This window comes from Pogona vitticeps, chromosome 2 (genome assembly GCF_051106095.1).
Source record: "Pogona vitticeps strain Pit_001003342236 chromosome 2, PviZW2.1, whole genome shotgun sequence".
In the NCBI taxonomy this organism is placed as follows: Eukaryota; Metazoa; Chordata; class Lepidosauria; order Squamata; family Agamidae; genus Pogona; species Pogona vitticeps.
The window spans coordinates 73,960,673-73,986,482 of record NC_135784.1 but is presented as its reverse complement, the minus strand read 5'-3'; the positions used below and the strand labels follow the sequence as shown (position 1 = coordinate 73,986,482).

The following is a 25,810-nucleotide window of genomic DNA, read 5'->3' as shown; positions in this document are numbered from 1 at the left end:
TCATATCTGCCTCACAGCTTTCCACATTGCCAGCCATGACAACAACTTGGCCGATCTACTCAGCCACACAAACTCTCAAGCTCATGAATGGGAGTTAGACCAATCAGTTTTTCTTCGCCTATGCGAACGATGGGGCAAACCAACTCTCAACCTCTTCGCCTTCCATGTGAATCAGAAGTGCAAACGATACTGCTCCCGAGCCGGCATTGGCAAACACTCCCAAGGAGATGCATTCGTCGACCGATGGCCCAAAACCCTGACTTTCCTTTTTCCACCGTTACTGCTTCTCCACAAGGTCGTGGTTCGCCTACAACAAGACAACCTGATGCCATTATTCTGGCCCCTTGGTGGCCAAGACAACCCTGGTTTCCAGTCCTTCACAATCTCTCATCAGACATTCACCACCTCCCTCGCCTGCCCCACTTCCTCACGTGGAAAAATGCCCAAGTACTCCACCCAGACTTACCTGTTCTGCACCTGGCAGCATGGAGCATTTTGCCTCGCTAATGAACGTCCTCCATCAATCAACGAAGCCCTCCACTAGAAAGGCTTACCTGTATAAATGGAACAGATTGAAATATTTCACTAAAGCTTCTTCATTGCCTTCTATCAACCCATCACTTCCTACTGTTCTATGTTTTTTGCTTCATCTCAAGTCTAGCAGCCTTTCCCTCTCTTACTTGAGAGTTTACATCTCCGCCATAGTTTCTTATCAGCCCCCTAACTCTCCAGCAGCTGAGATCTTCATGCATCCAACATTGAAACATTTTCTTAAAGGTCTATCTCATATCTACCCAGATACCTTCCCTGCAATGGTCACTAACACTAGTACTGCAACAAGTTACTAAAGCTCCTTTCAAACCTTTCGCTTCTACTGATTTACCTTTAATACAGTTTCCATCACTGCCATCACCTCAGCTCAACAAGCTAGTGATTTAGAAGCCTTACGTCATGACTATCCTTATTTACAGTTTTTTTCCTGACAAAGTCAAACTATCCACGATATTTCTTTCCTCCCCAAAGTTGTATCTCAATTCCATCTCTCTCAGTCATTTATCCTTCATTCCTTCTTCCCGTCACTGACCACAACTCAAGAAAGAATCCGCCATACTTTAGATGTTAGGTGAACCCTTACCTTTTACGTCCAAAGCACCCAACTTTTCAGTCGTTCATCTTGACTTTTCATAAGTCACCAACCACCTACTAAAGGTTGCCATGTTGACGTCTCAAACTATATCTAGATGGGTCACTTCAACCATTCACCTCACGTATCAGCTGGCATGCAAACCAGTCCCAAAGGTGATTTGCCCTCACTCCACCAGAGCAGTGGCGACCTCTATGGCATTCCTATGCAGTGTACCTCTTCCAGATATCTGTGCCTGTGCCACCTGGGCACAGCAGTCAAATTTCATCTGGCATTATAAACTTGGTCTCTGGCCTTTGGGTGTGCTGTTCTAGCTTCTACCTTGGCGTGACACCCTGCCTCTGGGTAAGACAGCTTTTTAGTCACTTGGGTTTGAGTCACAGAAGCCACAAAGAAGAACAACAGGTTGCCCACCTGTAATTGTAGTTCTTCAAGTGGAACTCTGTGATTCAAACACCCTGCCCATCCTCCCCACTGTCACGCCATTCTGCTTAATGTAGTGGCGGTTGACACAACTGAAAGGGGATGCTTGGCGGCAAGGTACTTATACAAAGGGGGAGGGCCTTATTCTAATGAGTTTGTTTAATTAATTAATTAATTAATCAATTAACCAATTAATTAATTAATTAATTAAGCAATTAATCAAGCAATTAATTAAGCAATTAATTAATTAATTAATACCCCACCTATCTGGCCTAATAGACCACTCTAGGCGGCTGCTACCACAGAAGCTCTAGAACCTTCTGAGGACGCTCCATGCTGGTGCTGATCACCCAGGGTGTGAATCACAGAAGTCCACTCAAAGAACTACAATTACAGGTGGGTAACCTGTTGTTTTTTGCAATGAAAGATTGAAGGATTTGGTTGGGTCTTCTTCATCTAGAAAAAAGTACTAAAAGGAGACATAATAGAGATTTATAAAATTACACATACATGCCATATACTTAAATAATGCTTGGAGGGGTCATAAAAGTGACGGACAGCCAGTAAAACTGACAGATTGTAGATTCAGGAAACACAAGCGAATGAACTCTCACACATTAGGTAAAGGTAAAGGTTCCCCTTGACAATTTTTGTCCAGTCGTATTCAACTCTAGGGGGTGGTGCTCATCCCCGTTTCCAAGCCATAGAGCCAGCGTTTTGTCTGAAGACAATCTTCCGTGGTCACATGGCCAGTGCGACTTAGACACGGAATGCTGTTACCTTCCCACCGAGGTGGTCCCTATTTATCTACTTGCATTTGCATGCTTTCGAACCGCTAGGTTGGCGGGAGCTGGGACAAGCGACGGGCGCTCACTCCGTTGCGTGGATTCTGTGGAATATACAGCCACAATTGCTTCATGTTAGGTAACTCTGAAAGCAAATCCATGGATGCTGGGTCTACCATTTGCTATTATCTACATCTAGTTGAACCTTTGGCTATTATCAAAGATTAACTACCATATTTCCCTGAAAATAAGACAGGGTCTTATATTGATTTTTGCTCCAAAAATAGCAGTAGGGCTTATTTTCAGGGGATGCTTTATTCCTTTTCATGTACAACAATCTATGTTTATTCAAATACAGTCATGTCATCTTCTGGTTGCTGTACAATGGTGGAGGGCAGACTTTCCCTTAACTAGGGCTTATTCTGGGGGTAGGGCTTATATTACGAGCATCCTGAAAAATCATACTAGGGCTTATTTTCAGGTTAGGTTTTATTTTTGGGGAAACAGGGTAGTAAGACTGTTGATTTACTTTTGGATCTCCCTTTAGACTGCATTCAGTAGCACACAGTCGCCACAGTACTATCAACATCACAAGAGGAGTTGTGCAAGTTCAGTGCCCGTTAGGCTATATGATAAGTAGCACATAATTGGCATTATCACTAAATATATGCCTGCAGTGTAAGACATGAGAAAACTCTTGGAACCCAGCTGAGGTTTCTGCTTGAATGCTTGCTGAGAAAATGTGTAATTATCAGTGATTGGTTGATGTTCCCATTATTTTTATCAACTCTGAGATTACCCATAGGATAATTTTTAAATTAATACTCAATTTTTGTACAAATCATTGTTTAAAAAGAGGAAATGTCTATACTGCACACTGGTAGATAATGCAAACAAGAGATTAGAAACAATTAAACAATTAAATGCATGTATGCTATCTTTGAAAATAGTACAGAATATCCTGACAGAAATCATTTGCAAACTTCATTCACCACAGATTGCATTAAAAATCTGTCAGCTCAGAATCACCCTGTTACAAATATAGTCTTGACCTAATTTTGGGAAGTTTAGATTATAGGTTATAGTGGATTAATATTTTTAAAAACAATAAACTGTATGACCAAAAGGAGAAATCATTGGTTTCTAAATAAAATCAAGCCAGAACTCTCCAAGGAAGAAGAAAAGACTAAACTAGAGCTATTGTATTTTGGGCACATCATGAAAAGACAAGAGTCAATGGAAAAAGACAATAATGCTGAGTGAGGAAAGCTGAAGGCAACAAAAGAAGAGAAAGGCAAAATAAGAGACAGGGTGGCTCAGTAGAGGAGTTTGCAAGTGCTGTCAGATGACAGAATTGGTCACATACCATTGCCTCTGAAGCATGATTGAGCAACTTAGTGCATGGCCACCCCTAGATCTTGAAGAATCAGATATCTCCTCTACTTTTGAAAGAAGGCTTCCTCTGGCCTAAAACAGCTCAGGGATCGAAAACGTACTTAAAATTGTTCCCTGCATCTTCAGAGCACATGAGGAGACTCTCTGATTATTATTATCTTTAAATCTTATGTGGTTTAGTATCTCGTTCACCATCTTTTACCATAGCCATATGCATGCAGAGCAGCAAGTGATGTGATGAGGAGGATCAGAGCACTGTGCAATGCAACACAAATAACATCCCTTGTGCAACAGCATGTATGGAACATTATTTGACTACAGGCTTTGGCAACTCCTCTAATGTCAGAACTGTTTGCATAAGGCTCAGTACACCCATCTGTGTAGGCATACTTCAGTCTTGAGAGACTACGGCAATGGTTCTTAACCTTGGGTTACTCAGGTGTTTTTGGACTGCAACTCCCAGAAGCCTTCACCACCAGCTGTGCTGGCTGGGTTTTCTGGGAGTTGTAGTTCAAAAACACCTGAGTAACCCAAGGTTAAGAACCACTGGACTACGGTAACGTGCTCTGAACAGCATCTAGTGTGGCTGAGAAGGCCAATTCGAGAGTGACAATCCCTTCCCCACTGAAGACAAGTACAGTGGTGCCTCGCATTACAACGTTAATTCGTTCCAGCAAAATCGCTGTAGAATGAAAATGTCGTAATGCAAAAATAAAAAGCCCATTGAAATGCATTGAAACCCCTATTCAGACCATCGTTTTGCGATTGCAAAAGTGATTGCAAAAACATGTCGTAATGCAGTTTTGTCGTAATGCAGGGCAATAGTAAAGCGGGGCACGACTGTACAGTCTGTCGCATTTCCAGCTCCCTGATTTGGCAGGTTTGGGGACTGCCTCTTTGCCTCGGCCTGCTGGACAAGGGTCTCTTCACCCACACATTCTGCTTAAGTTCTTAAGAATCTTTACACCAGCATAACAGAACTGGTGTTGCAATACCACAGCCAACACAACAATAACAGCAGAAATTTCCTACACCAGCTTCTTAACTTCACCTGGGAGATTTATACAATCACACACTGCTCCTGGGGATGTAATTCATACTATTTTAGACACTTAAAAATAACTAGATATCATATATCACCTAGAGCAGGCACAAAAATGAATGAGAATAAACAACTTATTCATGCTGATGCTGAATAATAATAATAATAATAATAATAATAATAATAATAATAATAATAATAATAATAATAATAATAATAATAATAATAATAATAATAATAATAATAATAATAATAATAAACATCATCATCATCATTTTTATTGTACTATCTTGACCACTGCATTTAATGGAATTTTTCAGATTTTTCATAATGCAAGAGTGCTTCTCGTGATCATTTTAAAACAAACTTTACTTCATGATTTTCAGAAACAAAACAGTATTCTTTCAGTACCATAATCGTTGTCACATTTTGTACTTGCAGGTCTGGGTGGATGCTGGGACACAGATATTCTTCTCCTATGCCATCTGCCTGGGATGCTTGACAGCCCTAGGGAGCTACAACAACTACCATAACAACTGCTACAGGTGAGGCACAGCTGCACTGTAGAGATTTAGGATCTAATTTAGAAAAACTGAACCTTTGTGCATAGACATTAGGAGTAAATATATACAGAACAGTAAAACAGTAATGACAGTTTAAAATTATTAAAAACAGATTTAAAGAACTGTTTAAAAACTGAGTAAACATATTCATTAAAAACACATCACAAGCCAGTCCGAGATACCAAAGGCCCTTTGAAATTATATAATTTCATCTTCCTGTGGGAAGTTGAACAAAGATGGATTTTCTTTGAGTGTACACTGATGTGCACAGTAGCATTGTTTAATAGTGGGAATGGCTAATAGAGATGTGTAATTCTTATTTTTTTAATAGAACCTATTCAAAGAATTTACCGTAGTCTTTTGGGAGGTGCCCACTATACAGTCTAAAATGATGGTCCCCAACCTTGGGCCTCCAGATGTTCTTGGACTTCAGCTCCCAGAAATCCTGGACAGAAGAGGTGGTGGTGAAGCCTTCTGGGTGTTGTAGTCCAAGAATATCTGGAGGCCCAGGGTTGGGGACCACTGGTTTAAAAGACAGGATTAAAATTTGCCAGGAAGTACTGGAACAGTTTCCTTCTTTGTACATTACCAACTCAAACCAAGGCCCAAGACAGCCATGTAGCCTCAGAAATGGGCCTTGGTCCCAGTCAATGAAATGTAGATGTCTTTAAATGTGGGTCTCTGTGCTGGAATTCCTAGAATTTTGCCTGGGAGACTTTTAGAGAATTGTGGGAGATGGAGTCCCCTAAACCCCCAAATGGAACATTCTACGTAGCCAACATGTGGTTTGCCAGTGGTGGTTGAACTGCAGCTCATCACTGGCTGAGCTACGTAGAGCTGATAGCAGTTACAGTCCAACCACACCTAGAAAGTCTCAAGCTGCCCACCTGTATTTTAGAAGTCTAGGACTTAGTTAACTAGATTATTTTTAAGAAAACCTGTCGTAGTGTTCTTTATGACATTTATATACTTCAAATTGTGAGTTGTGAGACATGCTGGAGCAAATTTGGAGAAGAAAGAGAAGAAAGGAAAAGCTCATAGATGAATCAACATCTGCTGCATCTCACTAAGTGTAGTCCAAAGGACCTTCTACAGTACTTTTGTTTCTAATTATTTTCTTCAGTGAGCTAGTTCAGAGGCTGATGCCCTAATACCTTTATCTTCATAGCACTGTAACTCCAGAAGCAATGAATTAATAGTGGTTTCATACTGGTATAAAAACATGACTTCAGATCATACTGTTGTTCCACAATTTGTCCGTTACTCAACAGTAAATTACACACTATTAGTTAACAAAACCTTGATTAGACCACTAAATACCTCAGAAACAAGCACCAGTTTTTCAGTCCTACAGGGCTCTTTTTCAGGCTGAATGTTACAGAGCTGGAGGGAAAGACCAAAGAAGAGAGTTGTCTCAAAAATCATGGGCAGATACTGTACACATGCCGGACTCTCTTGTTTAAAGCAAGTTCCAGAATGAAGGATGCAGCACTGTAGAGCCATTTGGGTGGCAAGTTCCAGGTTTTGCCCCAAATAATGGAGATTGCATCCTGTTCCGCCACATCATGCTAGATAAATAAGCTGCCCGTCACACATTAGCTTTCAGTTGACTTGTATTGAGATGCATGCAGCTGTATATCTGGCCATGATTTGGCAGGCTATTAATTTTTTACTGCAGTGCACCCTGCTACATCATAACCAGCCTGATGAAGAGCCCTGTAGGACTCAAAAGGTAGCACCTGTTCAAGATATTTTAGTGGTCTGATAAAGCTATTGCCAAACCTTGTTATCCAACTGTGTTAACATCCAATGGGATGTTATCCAAGTGTGTTAAATGACCACATGGCTTTCTCTTCATCCTCCCTTTATTTTGTTTTTTGTTTTTCTGGACCATTCAAGTATTTTTGCATGGTCTATGAAAATAAAAGACTTTTAGGCTATTTCCCCTATCATTTTTGATAGGTGATGTCATTTATGAAGATAAATTTGTCTCTGTGTCTGTGTGTAAGTAGCACAATGGCCAGAACAAAAGTAAAGACCATTTGGTGGACGTTTTTTAACCATCTGAGCTACGGTAGGAACAGTGGTGTGGTATTAACCTTACAGGCAATTTGAAAGCAGAGTTTTGGCTCCCTCTAGTGTAACCTCTAACGTGGATCCCTTTTAGTTTTAAAGCAGACATTATTCTCTCATTCTCCCTCTTAGTTTTCTATCATTAGTTACTCAAAACAAGCTTCTGTTTATTTTTTTCCAAATAACTCTGTCCAGATTTGAAAAGTTGATTCCAGTTTATTTATAATCTTGTTCATAATGTACTACATTAGTAAAATAAATTGTGTGGGGTTTTAGCACATATTTGAATTATATGTGTGCATTGATAAAGGTGACTAAATCACAATTGTAAACAAATTAAACAAATCAGAATTTATATCTTAACATGACTTATGGTGTGAGACATGTTCGTATCTTAGGTGTCCTCTTAAATAGATCTCCTTTTTTAGTATCTTTAGGAAACACACAAAAAAACCGTTTTAAAAAATCAGTTTGAATTTTTTTAAACCCTTTTATAATGCTACCTGTACTATATCCATATTACCTTAAACTTTAACTTGTTTTCCCTCCAACCTCTTTTCAATATCCATTCTAAACAGAAAGTCCTATCAGCATATAAAAACATGATTATATTGCAAGCATGAAGGAGATTGTTGTAGGATTGGAATTTTCTTCATGTAGGTAACTGCCTGTGCAACAGCAACGCAGTGATTTGATCTCACTTTGCCATATTAGCTGGACTACACATTCAGCATGTATGGCTTCTCTTTCTGTAAACACTAATATAGGGATATGAACTGTGACATTTTTCATATTTCTTCTGTGTCAGGTTTTTTGGGGGGGAGGTGTCACTTTCATGTTTGTAGTTTTGTGTACCGACCATTTTGTATCACAGGAAAGCCTTTTTTGAGTTTCACATTCACGTTTCCCCATTCATGTTTTCTGACACCCCAAAAGCAATAGAGATCTGTTAAAGACTACTCCAAAAAAGCAAACACAAGGTAAGAGACTCAAACTACTCTAAAAGCAAGCAAAAGTACATGACAAAGAAAAATTGTTAGACCATGCACTAGTATAATTTCCTATTCGTTGTAATCATAAGCATCATCAGGCAACGCAAAAGAAAAAGAAATTATCATCAGACTGTGCAGGCAGTGGTGTATAGATTGTCACATCATTTTCTCATCCTCATCAGTATAGATGAGAAAAAAACATCATCGTCATCAGACCTGTGTAGGCTGTACTTTATAATGGCATTTTCACAATGCCCAGTGGGAAACTGCCACAAGCACAAAATCCATCCCTCATCGTTTACATTGCCACAGAAGTAAACAAAACATTCCTAATTCCCTCTTCAACAGATTAGATGCACTGTAAACTAATAAAACAACAGTGTTGAACAGTCAAACAGGAAAAGCACCCCTCCCCAGAAAAAAGAGAGGAAAAAATAGCAAAATAAAACACATAACATCTACCAAAAACCAAGAAAAGCAAGCAAGCAAATAAAGACAATTGAAAAGCACACCTCCACACCAGAAGTAGAGATACAGCATCTCTTTTTTCATCTTGTCTTGTCCCATCTCTTGTTCTTTGAGTCCCTGGCAGGCCAGGTAGCAGCAAAACTAATCCAAGAAAAAGAAAAGAAAGCTCCTCACAAAAGAAAAGGAAGAGGAATTCCAAAGAGGTCAATTCCCAATATGATCCCAAGGAGGCATGAACAGGAAGGCTGCCTGGCAGTAGCAGAAATAATCCAAAGAAAAATGGGGGGGGGGGGTTAAAAAAAGAGCAAAAAAGGAAAGGATTGAAGACGGAGACATAGTAGGCAAGCAGACATTCGAGATGCACACAGTAATCCCACACAGAATGTTGAAAGCAAGGTGGGCCCTCAGTATGTTCGAGCCCTTTTATGAATCCAAAATTCCTTGTTTCCTGGATATTCTGATTGACTGCTGACAGCTCTCACAACTCTGTTGGATGGCAAATGTATCAGGCCATTTGACAAGCAAAAGGTTAAAGGCACTGAAAGGTTACACAAAAGAAGAGATGTAAAAAAAAAATACGAAAAACCACTTTTTCCTCTCTTTACCTGAAAGATGGTAAGACATTTTCTGTTTTGGAATTTGCAAGAAGGATTACTGTGCAAATTGCTTAGCTATGAAGATTGTTGCCTTGCTGAATGACCTTAAAAATAGAAGCATCCAATGGATTTTTAAATGTCTTTTTAATCAATCTGCAATCCTTCTGTGCTGTGTACGCGTGTGCGTGCATGCATGCATATGTGCATGTACCTACATGTTTCTGTGGTCTGCTTCGCAAAGGAGAAAGACATTTTTTCTTCATAAATAGGTTTAGTGTCAGTGAAAATAAGCAATTTTCTCTTTCTTACACTGGAGAGAAGAAATTGGACAGGTGTTAACAAACTCTCAACAGGCTGTCTTGATCTGTTCTAACAGCATGGCTCATCAAGAACAAATTGGAAGTGGTGTTATAACCTCATTGTTATGATTACTTTCTGACAATATTTAGATTAGCAGGCTTTGATCTCTGCTGAAATGAGAGCCACTGTAGTACACTGGACAGACTAATGGATGAGGAATCAGGTCACCTAGGTGGTGATGGCTGTGCTTAAATCACTTCTTAAATACCTCACATTTTTTGGAAACACTGTTAGGCTTGTTATAAATTGGATGTAACTTAGTGGCTCATAATAAAAAAGGCAGTATAGTCTAAAGGAGTCACTAATAAGGTCTACTCCCAGAGACTTTTGGAACCCCAAAAATCCTGAATGCTTTTGAGAATATTCTGTTAGCATGACCTTTACTCCTGCGGAAGCTTTGTTCTCCCTGTGTTGTGGTGTGATGGGGAGTATCCTCTGAACAACCTCTTTTGAGGGACAGATAAACAAACATTGGCACCTTCAGATTTTCCTTCTAGTTAAAGTCATTCAGCATTCATTTGTGCAGATATCTTAATTTTATATATATATGTATTGCTTTTGAAAAAGAGGAATGTAACCACCGTACCTAATTTTCTGATTTATCTAGTATTAGTACCAAATTCCTACATGTGGTTCATTTGCAGTTGCTGTAATGAGCACATGAAGTCACACACTTAAAATGACACACTTACTTCCTCTTTTTTCCCCACAGAGACTGCATTATGCTCTGTTGTTTGAACAGTGGCACAAGTTTTGTGGCTGGTTTTGCCATCTTTTCTGTCCTTGGCTTTATGGCTTATGAACAGGGAGTGCCCATAGCAGAAGTTGCAGAATCAGGTAAGGTGTAAAAATGAATTTCTACCAGATTTTCTCCTCTATGGATCCATTGCAGATCAGCTTATTTGGTGGGGGGCAGCAGCGCAAAGGTGGTGGGATCCTTTTTTCAAGGAGACCTCTCTGCTAGTGCTGGAAATTTGAAAATCTTCTGTCAAATTCATATTTTTTTTAAGAGTTGATAATTAGTTGAAATACAATGACATTTTCACACTTGGAAAAGAATGTAGTCCAAAAAATGTTAAATTTGGAGGTTTGGAGAACAATACTTAAAATCTAACTAAAGACTCTCATGATATATTCTGATATGGTATACGACAGGGGTCATCAACCCCCGGTCCGCGGCCCAGTGCCGGTCCGTGGGCTAGCCGGAACGGGGCCGCGGCCACGGGTCTCCGCCCCCCCTTGCCCGCCCAGGGGGCGTGTCACGCTTGCAGAGGAGTAAGCCAAGATCCGGTGGAGGCAGCAGCGGTCATGAGCCTGGACTCCTCGCCTTCCCTGTAACCGGCGGCAGCTCAGCCCCTGCGCCTACCAGCAGGTGGGGTGGCCCAAGTGCGCCTGGTGGCAGCTGCTGTTCCCTGCCACACTGCCTGGACCCCCGCCGCAAGGAGTTGAGCTGCCGCCGGTTGCAGGGAAGGCAAGGAGTCTGGGTTCGTGACTGCTGCTGAGGGTCTGTCCAGGCTTTGGGGAAGAAAGGCAGTTGGAGCAGAAGCCGCTGCTTCCCGCTGGGGCACTGCTGCCAGCTCTTAACTCAAGGAGTTACTCCAGCTGGCTTGTCAGTCCGCCTCCCGGGATCCCGGTCTCCTGCCCCCCACTGATGCTCTTGATGCTGCTGTTGTGTGCTGATTTGGCAAGGCAAAGTGGGGGGAGGCACCTCTGGCCCCTGAAGGAGGATGGCGGGGGGGGCTCTGTCTTCGGACTTAGCTCAGCCTTAAAGGAGGCGCATCCATCCAAGTCCTCCCCATGATTTCACTGTGTTGCACTAGCCGCGAGGAGGGGAGTGGGCTTGCCTGAAGGGAGGAGAGAACAGGCGGGGACTCTTGGCATGCCCGAGGAGGCAGTGGGGGTAGCTTTCTGCAAAGAGACGGCGGCAGTTGCACACTCTTTCCCCCGCCTCTTCTCAAGCGAGCTGGCCCACGAGGCAATGGGAAGAGGGCTACCTGGAGCAAAGCCCCTCCGATGGGGGCATCTGAGGAAGGGATTGGCAGACCCCCTGCTAGGTGGAAGACATTGGTTCCTGCCCATGCCCCCCTTACGACAAGCAGGAAACAACACCACCCCCACCCCCGGCTGGGAGTGAACCATCGCTCCTGGCTGCCTCCACGCCTGTGTTTGAGGCTCCGCCTTTCTCCCCTGAACTGGCTGGGTGACTGGCTTTGCCTTCCTGGTGGTGCCGTCCAGGAGAAGAACTCGCCTGAGCAGCCAGGGCAAGCGGCAGAAGGAGGAAGGTTCCCAGCCCCCCCCAAAGATGGAAAGGCTGGTAAACCTCCTAAAATTACTTCTTGAGGAGGGTGTCCCCAGAAGTCTGGATCCACTTGAGAGCCCATCAGGAGCATTTGTGGGATCAGCCTGCATTTGCACTGGTCTAATCTTGAACCCTGCAAGCCTTTTCCTGGCTCTTTTTAGTGCAAAAGGTCCCTTTTCCCACTTCTATGCAAGGCGCCTAGGAAAACACGGAGTGCCTCTTTTCCTTCCACCTTCTCCGCAAGCCCCGCCCCACCAAGACCCCTCGCCCTCATCAATATGGTCCAGGCAAGGGAAGAACCTTTCTGGCTCCTTCTTCCCATCAGTTTCATTTCCTTCCCAAACATCTCTGCCAACTCCTTCAGCCCTCCTTTTAATAATTGCAGATAATGGAGCAAGAAGTGGGGGGTGGGGATGGGGAGCTGCTTTCCTCCAGCAAAGCTGCAGTTTTGCCTGCCTCCCCCCTCCCCCTCTTTCTTCCTGGGCTGCCCCGTCGGAGCCTCGAGCAACCAAGGAGCAGCTCCAAGTGAGGGGGGGGACCAGGATCGACCCAGCCTCTGAACGTGAGGAGGGGAGGAGACTTCAACCGGAGACACCGGGGGTGGGTGGTGGAGCTGTTGCTGATGACGCGAAGAGGAAGATGCAGCTGCCTTCTCCCCCGGCAACCCCCATGTAACTACGGTATGCTGAGGGGGCATGGTAATCTTTTTAAAACCTCAGATTCTTCCTGTTATAATTTTAAAAAGTTGAGTTTGGTAAATTCTTCAGAAATAAAGTAATGTAAGGTTTTAAAACATTTGCACTGGACAAGTTCAACAAGTACCATCTATTCCTAAGATGGAAATATTCAACCTCCCTGCAAGAAAAGTTTTAAAAAGGCAAAAAAGTAAAAAAAAAAAAAAGCCAACAGTACAGAAAAAAAGCAGTGTAAACCTTAATTCTGCATGGTTAAATACAAAGGGACTGGAGTCACATTTAAAGCATGGAAGGGTCTGGACCTTTTGGTTTCACTTATATTTGGATTTTTAAAATCTGGAGTTCTTTCCATTCCATTGTTGTTGTTGTTGTTGTTTAGTCGTGTCCGACTCTTCGTGACCCCATGGACCAGAGCACGCCAGGCCCTCCTATCCTCTACCGCCTCCCGGAGTTGGGTCAAATTCATGTTGGTTGCTGACACTGTCCAGCCATCTCATCCTCTGTCGTCCCCTTCTCCTCCTGCCTTCACACTTTCCCAACATCAGGGTGTTTTCCAGGGAGTCTTCTCTTCTCATGAGATGGCCAAAGTACTGGAGCCTCAGCTTCAGGATCTGTCCTTCCAGTGAGCACTCAGGATTGATATCTTTTAGAATGGATAGGTTTCTTCTCCTTGCAGTCCAGGGGACTCTCAAGAGCCTCCTCCAGCACCACAATTCAAAAGCATCAATTCTTTGGCGGTCAGCTTTCTTTATGCTCCAGCTCTCACTTCCATGTATCACTACAGGAAAAACCATAGCTTTGACTATGCCGACATTTGTTGGCATGTTGATGTCTCTGCTTTTTAAGATGCTGTTGAGGTTTGTCATCGCTTTCCTCCCAAGAAGCAGGTGGCTCTTAATTTCGTGGCTGCTGTCACCATCTGCAGTGTTCCTGGAGCCCAAGAAAGTAAAATCTGTCACTGCCTCCATATCTTCCCCTTCTATTTGCCAGGAGGTGATGAGACCAGTGGCCATGATCTTAGGTTTTTTTATGCTGAACTTCAGACCATTTATGCTGCTCTCCTCTTTCACCCTCATTAAGAGGTTCTTTAATTCCTCCTCACTTTCTGCCATCAGAGTGGTATCATCTGCATATCTGAGGTTGTTGATATTTCTTCCAGCAATCTTAATTCCGTTTTGGGACTCATCCAATCCTGGCTTTCGCATGATGTATTCTGCATATAAATTAAATAAGCTGGGGGACAATATACAGCCTTGTTGTGCTCCTTTCTCAGTTTGAACCAATCTGTTGTTCCACATCCAGTTCTAACTGTTGCTTCCTGTCCCACGTATAGGTTTCTCAGGAGGTAGATAAGGTGATCAGTCACTCCCATTTCTTTAAGGACTTGCCTTTCCATATAGGAATACAATTCTACATTGTGATAAATAATTCTTTAAAATGACCTTAAACTCCTAAGGCTGCAGTTCTGTGCACACCTGCCTAAGAACAAGTGCTGTTCAAGAAAGACCTGTCTTCTGCAGAAACATACATGGAACAGGGCTGCAAGGGAAGGGTTGATATATCTGCCTGCCACAGTAATGGACAGTGCCTGGCAGGGGTTGTGGTTCTTCTGGATTCCAGGTCTCAAGGATGACAAGGTTCACGGGGAAGCATTTGCATCTTGTTTTCCTAGAATCTGGTCTTTGCTGAAGGAAAAAAGGTGCTCTCCTTTCCTTCCCAGTTGCTTCCAGAACAGCCTTTTCATACATGCCAGATGAGGCTTGTCAGAGTGCTCTGGGGGCTGTCCAGGGGAAGTGAGCAGTCTCCTTTCCTTGAGTCTTGTGTGATTGCCCTTTTTTGCTGCCATCTCTGCAAAGGAGGAGGAGGGAAAGAAAGAGCTCGGGCAAAGAGAGCAACAAAGGAGATAGAGCCAGGAATGGAGAAATGGTTTGTTCTCCTTGCCCTATCCCTTTGCCACAGTAGAGTCAGTGTGACTGAAGGACATGACACCTTTTCTGGTACGCCCCCACAGCAATTCCTGTGACAGGCTGGCCACCCACCCAGCCAGGAGCCAGGAGGAGGAAGCAGGCCTTGACGCCCCGCTGGCACTCCAGGGCCTCCACCTCAGCGGTGTACTCGGCGAAAAGGGTGCGGAAGCCCTCGTCCCAGAAGGCCTGGCTCAGGTGCACTACCTGTCAGCTCGAGGTCCTCCAGGATCATATGGGCTGCCATGGCAAAGCTGCCTCCCCTCCGCTCAAGGCCGGGCTCGCCCAAGAGGTAGGTGTGTCGTGCACATGCACGAGGGGCGTGTCATGCTTGCATGCAATCTTGACACGCCCCTCTGCAAGCACAACACACCCACCTGGGGCATGATACACTCACCCGTGAGGGCGGGGGTGCCCCTCCCCCCAACTTGTCCGCGCACAGAGCCCACATGCCCCAACCGGTCCCTGGTCTGAAAAAGGTTGGGGACCACTGGTATACGATGTAATCATACAGTGCATTACTAATTGCTTTTGGCAGGTAAATGTAAATGTAGAGCAAAAAGCGGTCTGCACCCCTATATATTTTTCCAGTTCATTAATAGCTGTTCGCAAGCACTCTGTCTTTTTACATGTCTCCTTCCCCCCCTTTTTCCCCCTACCTTTTTCATTTCTCTTCATGACAGAATCATGAATGCAATGTCACCACAGCACATTGTAGGCTGTTAGACATACCTGCTTAATAACACCACTGATGGAAAATGAAACATTTATTCTGAAGGAATGGAGGAAGAAAATTTGGAAACTTGGCTACTGTCCCCTGTTTTGTTGCACATCTGGCAGCAGATTTATTGCCAAAAACACAATATAGCATGGCAAAACAGAGCTGGGAGGGGCCCAAACTCTGAATATAAAAGGCTTTGTAAGCTTCATACACGTTATTGTTAGCCCATCTACTGTTAATCTGTCAATATTAGTCCCAAATATTTGACAACTACCATAATAATATGGAATAAATTAATCACAGGAACACAGTAAGTTGAATTTCAACTGAATCAGGCCAGTATCCAGACTGATTTGCAACAATTCTCTGGGGTGCCAGACTGTAGATGCTGAGGATTAAATATAGGACTTTTTGCATGCAAAACAAGTTGGTGTATCACTACATATGATGGTTTGGAGAACTCATGAAAAAATATGATTGTTCCGATTTGATTGGCTTAGAAATAAGCAGAGTTTCCTCCTTGAATCCATGGCTTATTTAGAAGCCAGTCTGAATTCAGATTTAACTTAATCCACTGAAGTCCACAAATTCCCTCTATTAATTCTTAATCCGCCTCACTATCCTCCATCCCTAAATTACCTGATTGCTGGTAGGATTCCATTGGCAATGGCAAGGAAGAAAGGGAGCACACACACAACTGGGCTGATATGCTGCATGCTAGACAAAAGTTCTCCAGCGGCTGCAGTAGTTCTGAGGAACATGACCATTTCAGAGGCTAATGGCCCCTGATGCATGTTGGCAACCTGCTGCATGCCACAGGAGCCAGAGGATAGATTACAAAGAGGATGAAGGAAGAGATTACAAGACACTAGTTTGGAATTTTGCCTGGGAAGGATGGGAAATTATAATCCAGTTTGGGTTAGAACCTGAGCTTCAGAAGAATTTGGGGTTATAGTTGTTTGAGATTATTCTTAAAGGCCTCCACAACTTGGCATCCAGTTAATATGGCCAACAAGAACTGATGTTGTTTGGAAACAACACCATCTGTATAGGGTTGTATGAATATACCAGCTTTGTTTTCTCTCACCTATAGTGTTTTTAAAATCCTAAATTCTCTCAATCCAGTTAATGAAGAATTTAGAGTATTTTGTTTAAACAATGAAGTAAACCAAATTCTCACTGTCTCAATTTCTGTGGAATCTTTCATATCCGCCCAGAGTAGACTTCGGTCTAGATGGGCGGGATATGAATTTAACAAACAAACAAACAAACAAACAAACAAACAAACAAACAAACAATACATACATACATACATACATACATACATACATACATACATACATACATACATACATACATACATACATACATACATACATACATACATACATACATACATATCTGGTTACTGCTGAATTAACATTATTTTTGTAGTATTGAAAAAGACCCTGCAAATCTCCCACAACTGTGGGGCAGTGAGATATTTTGGACATTACTGGGAAGTGCTGGGAAACGTGAGATGATTGCATCGCTTATTACTTCTTCATGTCCTTGTGTCCAACATCCATTGTTCTAAGAAATGTAGGGTCCACAACACTGTAGGATTCACTGTTGTAGGTGTGTGTGTTTTTTTAAATCATGTATACAGCCATTATTCAGTGTTCTAATATAATTATTATTTGATAAATGTATGCATTTATGTAGCCATGATGATATATAAGTTCATCCATCAAAATCAAAGAGGCTATTCCGAAAGTGTAGAATAAAGGGGATATTACTAAAATACAGTTTTCTTTTTCAGGACCTGGCCTTGCTTTTATTGCTTACCCAAAAGCTGTAACAATGATGCCTCTTTCTCCACTGTGGGCAACTTTGTTTTTCATGATGCTCATATTCCTTGGATTAGATAGCCAGGTATGAATTGAACAATAATTTAAAATAAGATGAAACAAACTCTTTTTCAATGTGGATCCGGCTAAAAGCTTAGTTTCAGATGACCAAAGGGGATATTCCTGGAACATAATTGCCTGGTTAATTCTGGTGAATGTTTTTTCTTCCTTCTGTTTACATCTGTACAGGCAAGTATGAATTCAGAAGGACAGTAACTTGGATTTTCTTTTCATTGTGTGAAATCCTGTTGCATTAACTTTTTTGAGGGATATTGCTTCAGGTTAATGACTGTCCATAGAACTTATCTCAATTGCGGTAACTCAGTTTGCAACAGATAATGTCTATGGCATTGCTTGAGGCAATCACCTCCAAAAGTTATGCTTTTTGTGGAGATGTGCATTAGAATTTTCAGCCATAAGGTAGGAAAACTGCCTGTCACTTCAAACAGGCACAAGTCTTGAGAAAACTGAAAAACAATAAGGTTAGTTGTTAGAAATTCATTGTGTGTGATCAGACTGGCATTGGGGTGTGATCGGACTGGCATATAATTTGCATTTTGTAGTGCTTGTGGTACAGTCTGGACGGATGATCATAATTAATCTGTTCTTTGGTAATATATATATATATATTCAGTCCTGGCTGTTGGAAATGATGAGGATACATCACCCATCCATGCCCACACACAGTCTCTAGCTGAATTGGAAAAATGAGCTGGAGAACAGAAATGACATTTAAAGTTACTGAAGACTGGAGTGACAGGCAATGTGCCATAGATAAAATGGATTGGATAGGCAAATCTAAGCTGAAATATCATCTGAGCAGAGAAATTCATTGCCAAGGGCAAGTTATGATCTCTCAGATTATTTATATCATAGACTTTGTAATATAATGCACTGCCCAGGGCTTAATGTAGTGACTCGCAGTGGTACTTCAGCACTGAGGAAAAGCACACAGTATTGCCGTGCAAAGGGCTCTTGCCAGACATGCTAGGAGTATAAGAACAGCCTGACACCTCTAGAAGCGCTGCAACCCAATATTAGCCAAAAAAGGGGTGGGGGCTAGTACGAGTGATAAATTGGAATTTTTGAGCTAACACATCACACTTTTGCAGTTGGGTTGAGCTGTATGAAGAGTAAAGTTTTTGTGCCCAGGCAATGCTATAGAGATTATACATTCTGTACTAATAGCTTGCTTTTTTCTGCATCTCTTTTCCAGTTTGTCTGTGTTGAAAGTCTTGTGACAGCTGTGGTGGACATGTATCCAAAAGTTTTCCGGAGGGGATACAGACGAGAGCTGTTGATTCTTGCTCTTTCAATTGTGTCATTTTTCCTTGGCCTAATAATGTTAACAGAGGTAAGATGTGTCTGAGGATTGATAAAATATGGTATCTGCAGAAATACTGATTAAATGTTGCTTTGTGATAAAATACGAAGGCCTACATTCGAGTGGTAGTCCCAGTCATTGCATAGGTTCTTGAATGGTGAGTGAAAATTTATGCAAATCCAATTGAATCAATGGCAGTCCCCTAACTGGAACTATGAGTTGAATTCAGGATAAAATACCTGGAAACAGGAAAATGTCATCTCAAAGGATCACCATGGATGTCCTTTTCTTATTGCATATCTGTGAGAATGCCTTCTTACTCCCATATGTGGAAATGCCAGCGGGTTGTTTTTTTTTTTTGGCTTTGGTTCTGAGAAGTACATTAATAATTTAAAATAAGGAGAGTAGATTTAAGGATGTTTTCCTATTCTGTTGTTTTGAATTGCTGAATTAATAGGATTTGGCAACATTTTGTAAATGTATGTTTACACTTTTCAGCAGACAACCATTGTGAACATGATAGTCTAAGCGTTAATTACCTGTCCTGATGACACAACTGTAGGGAACAAGAAATGACGCTGGCATCCAAGCACATTCCCCCTCCTCCAGATTATAAGGATGACATGTTTTTCTAAAACAAGCAAATAAACTTCAAGATTGTCTTACAACAATTAACTATAGATGAACTGTTCTTAATGGTTCACTTTGTTTTACCTTTGTCCTATTTTAACATCTTCAGTGGTTAGTGTAAAAATTAGCATTATGGACAAAGTCAGTCCTTTGGGCACCCTGTGTCCCACACAAAAGCATGTTCAATCACACAGAAGGGTGGCTCCTTAAATTATTTGTTGCCTGCCTCCAGTTATGGAGGACACTTTAGAAAAGGAATCGGCAACCTCCAGAGGTCTGAATGCTGACACATCCACATGTGGACATTTTAGGGCCATCCCAGGTCCTGCTTGCCCCTGCACCCTGAAGGTATTTTTTGTTTTAAATACCTTTAAAGGGATGAAATTGGTAATTATAGGCCCGTCACCAATGTTTCTTTCATGAGTAAAGTGGTCAAGAGGGTGGTGGCCGATCAGCTCCAGGCCGTCCTGGAAGAAACTGATGCCCTTGATCTATTCCAGTTGGGCTTCAGGCTGTGGCATGGTATGGAAACAGCATTGGTCGCCCTGCAGGATGACCTCCTGAGGGAGGCTGACAGGGACAATATGTCCTTGTTGGTCCTCCTCGATATCTCAGCGGCCTTTGATACCATCAACCACGGTATCCTCCTGGGCCAGCTCTCTGAGTTGGAGATTAGTGGCCTCACTTTGGTGTGGCTCCATTCCTTCTTGGAGGACCATGCCCAGAGAGTGCAGCTTGGCGAGATGACTCAATTGTGGGGTTCCACAGGTGTTGATCATCTCGCCAATGCTATTTCATATCTATTTGAGGCCGCTGGGTGAGGTCATCCGGAGTTGTGGAGCTCTGTGCCATCCGTACTCTGATGACACCCAGCTTTACCTCTCTTTTTCTCCTACTGTAGTGGATGCTGTTCTGTCCCTTGAATGCTGCTTGGAGACCGTTCTGGGGTGGATGAGGCCAAATGGACTGAGGTTGAATCCAGACAAGATGGAAATCTTGTGTGTGGGTGGTCCTGGCGTCAGTGGGTTGGGAAACTCCCTCTCCTTGGGGGGGGGACTCTCCCCACGAGGAGTGAGGTTTGCAGCTTGGGCATCTGCCTGGACCCAGATATCACCATGGAAACCCAGGTGACATCTGTGGTCCGGGCAGCTCATTTCCATCTCAGAAGGATTGCCCAGCTGCATCCCTGTCTAGACATGGGTGCACTCGCAATGCCGATTAATGCCCTCTGTGACGTACACCCTGTGTCCTTTGTTTATTTTGCCTTAAACACAAGTCCACCCTCTGGATGCGTTTCCTCACTTCACGCTGCCACCAGGTATTATTCCCTCAATACCAAATAGATAGGTCTTAGACACGTGCTGCCAATACAACAGGTTTATTGATTTTATATGTGTTATGCAAATCACAGGAGTAAATCACAGATGTTTAGGCTTATTCATTAAATATCAGTGGGTTTGTTGTTTTTATTCACTGGTATAATATTCTTGGACTATATATATATATTCTCTATACTTTTAAACTCTTTCCTATTCTCTCTAGCAATCTCTCTTAATTTTCTCAATACAATCTCCTAACTCTCTCTTCAATTCTCTATCAGCAACCTCTTTTCTCCAACTCCCTTATCTAACTGTCTGCCTAACTGTCTAACTGTCCTCCTTGGTTCCGCCCCTCCTGTCCTCTCATAGGCTTCTGCCTTTGAGCTTCCCATGATGGACAGGCGTGACGTGGGGTTCCACTACACCAGTGGTGCTCAAACTGGAGTGCTCAGATGTTCTTGCACTACAATTCCCAGAAGCCTTCACCACTTGCTGTGCTGGCCAGGATTTCTGGGAGTTGCTGTCCAAGAACATCTGGGGACCCAGTTTGAGAACCACTGCACTACACCCTCATAGTCTCAAGAATTGACTACTGCAGTGCTCTCTACGTGGGGCTACCCTTGAGGTTGATGCGGATACTTCAACTGTTCCAGAATTCAGTGGCCAGATTAATAACTGGGGTGAAGAAATTTCAGCACATCTCCTACCACTCTGGCTGCCCTTCATTGGCTACCGGTTTGTTTCCACATTGACTTCAAGGTTGTGATGATAACATTTAAAGCCCTAAACAGTTTAGGACACAGGTGCCTATCAGAACGCCTGCTCCCAGCCAGATTTGTCTGTAATACCCATTCCTCACAGGCAGGGTGGTTGACAACCTTGACCCCGAAGGAGACCCGGAGGGAAAGAACTAGAAACCGGGCCTTCTCGGTGGTTGCCCCTGCCTATGGAACAACCTGCCAACTGAGATTCGTCTGGTACCCTCGCTGGACGGATTTAAAAAAGCACTGAAGACCTGACTCTGCCAGGCTTTCCCAGAGTACTGGGATCTTGTCCTCCCTTTTTACCATTCTTTTTGCTAACCTTTCCATCACCCTTTCCACCACCTTACTGACATCTGTTTTAATTTCTGATTTGTTATGTATTAACTTTTTTTCATTGTGTTTTTAATTTTTCCCCCTCCTTATATTGTTGTTAGCCGCCCAGAGTGGCCTGGTTGCCAGAAGATGCGCGATATAAATTCAGTTAATTAATTAATTAATTAATAATTTGGAGTCCTCCTTTTATTTTAACATAAAAAGTTCTCTGCTGTGTTAAACCACTCTAGAATTCTGTTTCACACTGTAGCTGATCAGATGTCACTGGGAAGACCACAAGCTCTTGTCAGGGCTTTAGTACTTTCTTGCTATTATTGACCAGAGATATGTATTCAAGGGCAAACATATCCTAGAGGCACCATATTGCCATTTTATAAGGGGTCAAGAAATATAGGATGTGGCCTCTAGTCTGTTTCCTTTGCTTGCTTCTGAAGTGAATTGATCCTCCTTCCTTACAAATTTGTTGTATTTCCCAGAATCAGGCCCCAAATCAAAGAAAAAGGATAGCTTGATTTGTTTCAGCTTTGGGTAGGCTGTGTTGTTTAATGTTAGCTGGCAAACTGTATTCCATTGTGGATAGTTCAGTTCCCTACTCAATTGCTAGATTGGATCCACACTGTCTGATTGTTAATGTTACTGCTTTAGTGCTTACCTAGCCATTTTTTAAGGGCTGTAAGAAAAAGAGATCCCCCCCCCCCCCGAAACACAGCATACCTGCTGATTGCTACTATGGATGCTGCTTGGAAGAGTACAAGTCATACTCTCTGTGGCATGAGCCCTGCAAAAGAAATCAAGTTGCAGTATGTGCCATAACCCACCAAATGGCACTCTTGTACTATATTCTATTATGAAACGATCTTCGTTAGAGCCTTTCCATTTAACTTGGTTTAGGGTGAAGCCATACATTTATATTCAGCAGATCTGAAAGGTAAATTCCAGTGGGTAGTTTCTTGGGATCACTTGAAAATAATACTGAGGGCAATTTGTTGTGCAATGTACTGAGGGCAATTTGTTGTGCAATGTATTTCATCCTCAGTATGCTAACTACAGAGCCCAGAACAAGACCACCTCTCAAGAGGGCTTTAGTAATTAGCTCATTTGCTAAATAATCAGAGGAACAGTATATATTTCTTGGCTAGGCAAATAAATTAAGATATTTTATTAGGAAGCTGTAGAGAATTTGCAGGTTACTCACTATACAGATTGTAGATACTCTAAAAGCAAAGCAAAAAAGCAAAGCATGCTGCTTATATACTGTCCAATAGTGTTTAAAGTGTTCTCTGGGTGGCTTAATCTAATGAGGGAAAAGATTAGATCATAGTAGCATTGTAGCAACAAGAGAAATAAAAACAGAAGTATTGTGGTACTCTATAAAGTAATAAATTTATTTCTCTGTGAACACTCAAAGATTATAGTCCACTTCTTCAGACACATTTTCCACAACAATCCTGCATTTGTGGCCAATCCTAGTAAGTGTTCTCTCAACACATTATATGTGGTTTGATGCATAGGAATGTGACAGGCAATGAACAACATCTGGATATTTATAGGAAATGCTTCAGTTTTAATCCTTAGAATAATTTCCAGTGAATGAGAGAACGTTTATCCATGTAGATGTAGATATACATTCTAGAAGTACTTATAGCAATTGCAAGTTCAAATAATAACAAAGAAAAAGCTGTGTAGTTCTTTTGCACAATTGAAAAAGAAGGGTGGTTGATAATTTCATTAGATCAGTTGTTTAAATCTTGGTTGAAGGTTGGATAATGAAGCTGATATACGTAGGTTGTAGTTGTAAACACATTTTTAAAAGAATCATTTCTATCCCTCACTATTTATATAATCTGAATTTTAAAAATATATGCCCAATATCAAACCAAGAAAACAACACCAAACTGAAGAGGAAAAAGAGCCTCCCCCAAATAAGGTGTTTTTGCCATACAGCAAAGGGATCATGGACCACATAGGGAAACTTTTGAAAAAACACAGCCTACAAACAGTATTCAAGCCCACCACAAAAATACAACAAATGTTATGCACTCAGGGTTGATTTCCTTCAGCAAAGGACAGAAGGGACCCCTCTCACTGCTGCAGGAGTATACCGGATACCTTGCAGTTGTGGCCAGGTATATATTAGAACCACAAAAGGAAGCATCCACATTAGAATCAAAGAACATGAGAGACACAACCAGAAAAATCAGCAGTAGCTGAACATGCCCTAAAACAAGCTGGACATGAAGTTCTGTTTCAAAATACTGAAGTACTAGACAACACCAGCAATCATTATGTTAGACTGCACAGGGAAGCCATTGAAATCCACAAACACCAGCAAAGCTTCAACAAAAAAGAAGAAAGACTAAAACTAAACACGGCCTGGCTTCCAATACTGAATAATACAGCATGCAAAAGGTCAATGAACTCTACCCAGCCAAAAGGACCGGTGATCACTGCACACAAAAGACCAGCTAACAACATCCATCAATCGCAGTGACAGAAAGTCTCTCCCCCATATCACAATAATACACCCACAACAAAAACACATGGATCACCACAATCATCCACCTCCTGAAAAGGACAAAAGCTGATCCCACAGCTATAAATGCTCAACTATCCAAACAAACTTCACCAGAGCACAGACAGGGTTCTGACTCCTGTCCCCTGAAGATGGCGGCCACAGAGACTGGTGAAACATTGGGAAGAACAACCTTCAGAACACGCCAAAGAGCCCGAAAAACCCACAACAACCATGCCCAACATTCTCCTTAGAACTTAATGATTTCTCACAATATCCAGTGAGGTTCTGCTCCATCATAGGGTATACACAGACTATGCAATTACATTTTAATCTATATATATATGTTAATTTTCTCCTAAAAGTTTGGATTATTCTACACTCTAAATTTAAATTAACTCAGATCAAATATAAAGGAGTAGATTCTAAGAACTCTGTGCCAATGTAAGTTTACAGAAAGAATTTTTTGCATTTCATCCTTCCCTTTTAATTCTCTGAGTCCCTGGAAAAGCTCCAATATAATTCTCGGCAACCATCATATTTTAATTTAACCTGTTTTCTTTTTCAGGGTGGAATGTACGTTTTCCAGCTGTTTGACTCCTATGCAGCCAGTGGAATGTGCCTTCTTTTTGTTGCTATATTTGAATGTGTCTGCATTGGGTGGTTTTATGGTGAGTCAACAGTTTTTTTTTTTGTACAGTTAAATCTTCTCAAATCATATGCATTTACAGGATGATTGTTACAATACTTATTTGCTTTAATTATGTACATACAGAATATCAATCCTTCTAGAGTGGTTTTCATTTATGTTAATAAATGGCAGTCACCAGTATTTTAAGAAGGAATTCAACAGGTTCCTTCTTGTTGGAGGGAAAAGAGTGGATCTCGTAGCTGCCAAAGAAGCAGACTGCTGGCGTTATCTCATGTGTTCATCATCATTCGTAGAATTTTCCCCAGAAGAATGACTTTCATAACTTACCTTGTCAGACTTAATTCCATTAACTAAACCTGAGTTTCTAGATCAGTTTTGTTGTCATACTGCAAGTTGTATGGATTTTCTCTTTTGATGAATTCTTTTCGGACTCCTGTTCTGATAAGGATAGCAGTCCTCACTTGTCTTAACTTTGCTTATCAAAATGATGGGCCACAACATTCTCTATTTTGTTGGTGAGGGTGGAAGTTAATGTGATAGTGTTCTTGATAGAATGATGTTTTGTGTGAACTGCATGAATTCCCCAAAATAAGCTGACGGCTGCTTTCTTTAAGAATTCAAAGCCCTCAATGGGTTGTTTGTCTCTTTCTTAACAATCAGCAAGTCCTTCTCTGGCTGTAGAGTGTATATGTGTGTCCATGGTTTGATTCTCAAACGGAAAGAGGATTAAAGACATTTCACACACACTTCCAAGACCCTGGGGAAGAAAGGAAATACAGTAGTTATTATTCTTGGCTGGAGGTAAAGGATTTTGCAAAAATTGTCAAAATCCTTATCAAGATGCCGTGTTGTGCTAAGATAGCCTAA

At 42.0% G+C, this 25,810-nt stretch overlaps 1 protein-coding gene across 1 annotated transcript in view; it reads left to right on the top strand.

Annotated features, from left to right (window-relative positions):
* SLC6A11 (solute carrier family 6 member 11) overlaps positions 1–25,810 on the top strand; it is a 142,145-nt gene that overhangs the window by 104,922 nt on the left and 11,413 nt on the right. The window contains exons 8-12 of the mRNA XM_020815394.3: positions 5,231–5,334; positions 10,554–10,678; positions 17,322–17,434; positions 18,626–18,763; positions 24,860–24,962. Coding sequence (XP_020671053.3) covers positions 5,231–5,334; positions 10,554–10,678; positions 17,322–17,434; positions 18,626–18,763; positions 24,860–24,962 — 583 coding nt within the window. The remainder of the gene's footprint in view (positions 1–5,230; positions 5,335–10,553; positions 10,679–17,321; positions 17,435–18,625; positions 18,764–24,859; positions 24,963–25,810) is intronic.